Source organism: Penaeus vannamei, chromosome 20, assembly GCF_042767895.1.
Source record: "Penaeus vannamei isolate JL-2024 chromosome 20, ASM4276789v1, whole genome shotgun sequence".
In the NCBI taxonomy this organism is placed as follows: domain Eukaryota; kingdom Metazoa; phylum Arthropoda; class Malacostraca; order Decapoda; family Penaeidae; genus Penaeus; species Penaeus vannamei.
Window position 1 is genome coordinate 31562599 of NC_091568.1, and position 5000 is coordinate 31567598.

Sequence of the window (5000 nt, forward strand, 5' to 3'; positions counted from 1 at the left end):
CAGAAATAGAAGCAGGGACAGACACCGAGAATATATTTCACAATAATGGGTGCAATACTGTTTATGAATTACATTTCTTTCTCTTGTGGATCAAGTACAGCAAGATGATGAGCTTCACTGTGCTTAAGTATCCAATGGTGATGCTACAAAATAGACTATAAATGAAACAAGTACTTGTAATTGAACTATTTATAAACAACTGGTATTTACACATCTACAAAATGATATCCCACAAGCTTAAACTTACAAAATGAATAAATAAATCTCTGTTCCAATATGGAATTAACTTCGTAACATATTTACATCAGAAGTCAAAACTCCAACTGAACAAATTACATGGCTCATACTAGTTACCAACCACTCTTCAATAAAACATAAAAACAGACAAACTCTCTGATTTCATTATTTCATTTGATTCTGTGGAGAAATCTCTTTGTTGCAAATTTACATTTACCTTACAAATGGGATTCTATCTGTTTTTGACTTTACATGCAACAGTACATACCCAATAGAAATAGGTATCATTTACTTATAAATACATTAATACCCACTAGTTAAGCAAATCATATTCAACAGCATTCATCAACTCACTTGCAGCTACTTCATCTTTATCGCAAAATGATTCCATGTTCTGTTTTCAACTTCTTCAATATGCAATATCAAAAGAGAATCTTATAACAATGCCTAGTCTTTAATTGCTGCCTGAATGTCTGGCCTGCGATGAGTGCCATCACAAAAAGGGCGGTTGTTTGTCTGCTTGCAGTTACACAGCCAAACATCCATAGTCTTTGGAGCCTTAAACACTACAGGTTTTTGCTTGATCTTCAGGAATGGACTCAGGTGGGTTCCATCACAGAAAGGCTGCAAAGAAAATATATAATATAAAAATATTATATAACACAAACTTATGAATTTACAACAGAAAAAAAACACCCACATGCACACACGCAAACCCGCAAGCTCGTTTCCTCACTCACTCACTCACTCACTCACTCACTCACTCACTCACTCACTCACTCACTCACTCACTCACTCACTCACTCACTCACTCACTCACTCACTCACTCACTCACTCACTCACTCACTCACTCACTCACTCTCTCTCTCTCTCTCTCTCTCTCTCTCTCTCTCACACTCTCAAGCACTCTCATTCTCTTACCCACACTATTACTCTTACTCTCACTCACACTCACACTCTCACTCTCACTCTCACTCTCACTCTCACTCTCACTCTCACTCTCACTCTCACTCTCACTCTCACTCTCACTCTCACTCACTCTCACTCTCTTATTCACACTCACTTGATAATGGGAAATAAAAAAGTGAGACTTATTTGATAATACTTTAAAGGTAAATCACTCTGTCAAAAAACACAAGTAATAAAACTGAAATGATTCAAATTATTTCACAGACAGTGAACAGAAAAAAGTGATATACCTATACACCTTGAATAATATAGTATAAAAATGTAAAAGAGAAAAGGGAAAGTATGTCTGCAACAACTGTTTACTAGTTGAGTTACCTTAGAAAATATCTATCAATTGGTTAACATTGACTCAGTATGATTAAATTCTTGGCATTCATATACTGTACATACTTGGGATACACAGTAGGAAACAGGACCAAGTAAATATTTTGTATGTGCAGCGCCCTCTGTATACTTTTAACATAGAACACTTCATTACCTACTTCAAGTCCATGCTTACAGAAAGGATTTGCCTGTAAGCTTGAATACATGAATGATCTGTGGCTAACTGTAGTAGAAAAAGAGTAGAGATTAGAGAAACATTCTTAGTTTCACTATCTAACTTCTCAAATGTTTTTCGATTTTTGTTTTCTTTCTCTCTTTCTTTTTACATTTTTTTCTCTGCTCATTTCTACTGTAAATTTACTTCTAGGTAATTAAAAAAAAAAAGAATGTTCATCTTAAAAAGTCACATTTCTTACCTGAGTTTTACTATTGCCACAACAGCACCAAATATACTTCTTGCCTTCTTTTAAAGTAAACTTGAAGGGCTTCTTGTCGTAAATTTTTCCTTTGTCCTGAAAAAACTCAAGTTGCCATTCTCGCTCCTTCAAGACTACATCTGGCCCCTTCACAGCTTTACCACAGGCCACTGTACTCTGTAAGCAATAATTATTTTCCTTTTAAATATCCATCTCAAACATTTATTTAAGATCAAGCAAAATAAAGGTCTATGAACTTTGTGTGTCTGTGTAAAAAATATCAAATTAACAATTACCTTTTCATTATTAAAAAACTAAAACAATACAAAAAACTAATAACTAGACAAACTATCTCTGTCTATCTGCCTGCCTGCCTGTCTGTCTATCTGTCTGTCTGTCTGTCTGTCTGTCTGTCTGTCTGTCTGTCTGTCTGTCTGTCTGTCTGTCTGTCTGTCTGTCTGTCTGTCTGTCTGTCTGTCTGTCTGTCTGCCTGTCGGCCTGTCGGCCTGTCGGCCTGCCCGCCTGCCCGCCTGCCCGCCTGCCCGCCTGCCCGCCTGCCCGCCTGCCCGCCTGCCCGCCTGCCCGCCTCTATGTCTGTGTCTGTGTCTGTGTCTGTGTCTCTCTTTTATCACCCTCCCTCAATCTTTTTTATTACTTTTTAAAATTCCCCTACCTCAAATTATATTCATAATCATTTAAATAATGGTCTTGTTTGATAGGATACATATAAACACAATAAATCATCTATAATATATCTAATGACTACATGGCAGTAACCCTTTTCCAAAGGCAACCTTCAAAATATTCCAAGAAGTGTTTGGCAAGCTTATGGTTGATTCTTCAGGGCCATACATATCAAAACAGATGACACCAAGCTCATAGCACTTTTAGGGATGAAGCAAAAAACAATCTTTTCCTTAAAACAAATTGTGAAATGCATTCAAAATTACTTTAAAATGGTCACAATATGTAAGCTTTATAATAAGCCACAACACACTATGATATATATAATGGATACTATTCCCCAAAAGATGACTCTACACTGTCAATTCTTATTCAAAGACTCACATCTATAAATTAGCTTTGCCACTCTCTTTACTTATATCATGTTATTGTATAATTAATACATAAACAATATTACCTCAATGTACATGATCCTTCCATTCTGAAATGTCAAATGTGGAAACCAGAATATATATACTGAAAGCCTGGTATCAAACATATACTCTCTGTTCAGTCTTTTTTTTTTTTTTATTATTATATATACAGTGTCAATTTCTGGTATCCAGGGTGATTCTGAAGGGACTAATGGTAGCCTTGATGCACAGAGCAGGAACTACATACAAGAATTACAAACATGAATAATATCAAAGCAATTAAGAGCAAAAACATGATAATATATCTATCCATAAACATTTAAGCATACATGAATTTAAATTACAAATTTGAACACTGTCTTGTACATTTAAATATACAAATATGCTGATACCCATTGTAAATCTATAATCATAATTTTATCAATAGCAAGGCAGAGAACGGTGACAAGAAATACTTAAAATATTATTTTTGCACATTAACATCAAAGTGATTACATAATCAACAGCATGAATTTTTTTTATTTTGCGCAATGGTTTTGAGACAAAAGCTGTGAATACAATAAAGAATATATCACTATGAGACTGTGTGCATAATATGTATGTATAATATATCCACAAATACAAAGAGCATTGAAGTTAAAAGAACGAAGCATAATAGTGAAACATTTTTTTTCCATTTCCTATTTATAATAGAAAAAACAAAACATTTTCATGAAGGATCCTGGGGTCAAACTAAGAAACAAAAGAATTACAAAATAAAGCATATCTAACTTAACATATGATGTGGCAGGTCATAATCTACATGAATATTGCAATGCATACCAAAGGCCATGCTGAAACAAAGCATCATTTTCATTTTCTCTTTGAAGACAAGCTGGCTGACATCTTTCTAAAGTTCTAGTTATATGTTTTTTGTCCTTTTTTCATTCTATATATCTTCATCACTAGGGTCTTTAACTTTAAAAAAAAAAATGTTACTGCTGATACTTATGGTTTGTTTGTACAGATTTCTTCTTTTTCTTTAGTTTCACAAACGTATTCATACTGAGTGTTATGCTACAATTTTGAAAAGACGTGCAAACCTTTTAAAGAAAAAAAAAATTTGACTGCTTCCCACTCAGAAAAGAAATGCAAACACTAATACTAGGACTGTTCTTATTGTTCACACCATGCTAAACATTTATAATATTTATTGCAGTGACTGATTTTGGTAAATAGTGTCTGTATGGATTTTTTTAATCAAAATCAAAATAATGAGAGCTACACTAAAAATCTGAATAAACTTAAAATGCATTTCCTACATAGTTTTCAGAAGTCACAAACAACGATAAAAGAAGTCCTTACAGAAAAGGTATGAATGAAAAGCTTCACAATACAAGAGACGTCTTTAACTGGTTTTGAATATATCTTTGTCAGAAATACATCTATTTCTGAGAAAGATATATCCAAACCAGTTAAATACATCTCTTGTACTGTGAAGATATACATTCTCATTCATACCTTTTCTACATTTGACACTATGAATACTGTTCTGTCCTTACAGTTCAAGGAATAACAAATATTCACAATAATTGCCATAGTGGTAATTTTACAGAACAGAACAGAATTGCTGATAGTAACAATCTGACTCTGATGGACTGCCTTTGAAGTGTAATCTTTACATATACGAGTTTTTGTCTTCAGAAATCAACTATGGTAAGGATAGTAACAGTAAACTGAATGTTAAGCAACTGCCATGACTGTTGGTCCTTAGCAAAGGCCTACAATTCACCAGTATAATCTGAAAAGACAGTGCAGTTAAAGAAATATTCACAAAAATCTTGATAAAGTGTAAACACTTTAGATAGGTAGTACTAATAGTTGGCTCATTGGTTACCTAGTACGAAGTACTTGTAAACTTGTAAGTGTTAAGACAATCAATAAACTAAACTCACAGTGGGCATGGCATGTGCAGAT

General features: G+C 34.0%; 1 protein-coding gene across 1 annotated transcript in view; it reads right to left on the reverse strand.

The window, feature by feature from the left end:
• Nucleotides 1-174: 174 nt before the first annotated feature.
• Nucleotides 175-5000, reverse strand: part of LOC113805591 (CDGSH iron-sulfur domain-containing protein 3, mitochondrial) — a 6578-nt gene continuing 1752 nt past the window's right edge. The window contains exons 2-3 of the mRNA XM_027356615.2: nucleotides 1948-2124; nucleotides 175-861 (exon numbers count right to left, since the gene is read on the reverse strand). Coding sequence (XP_027212416.1) covers nucleotides 685-861; nucleotides 1948-2124 — 354 coding nt within the window. The 3' untranslated portion in view covers nucleotides 175-684. The remainder of the gene's footprint in view (nucleotides 862-1947; nucleotides 2125-5000) is intronic.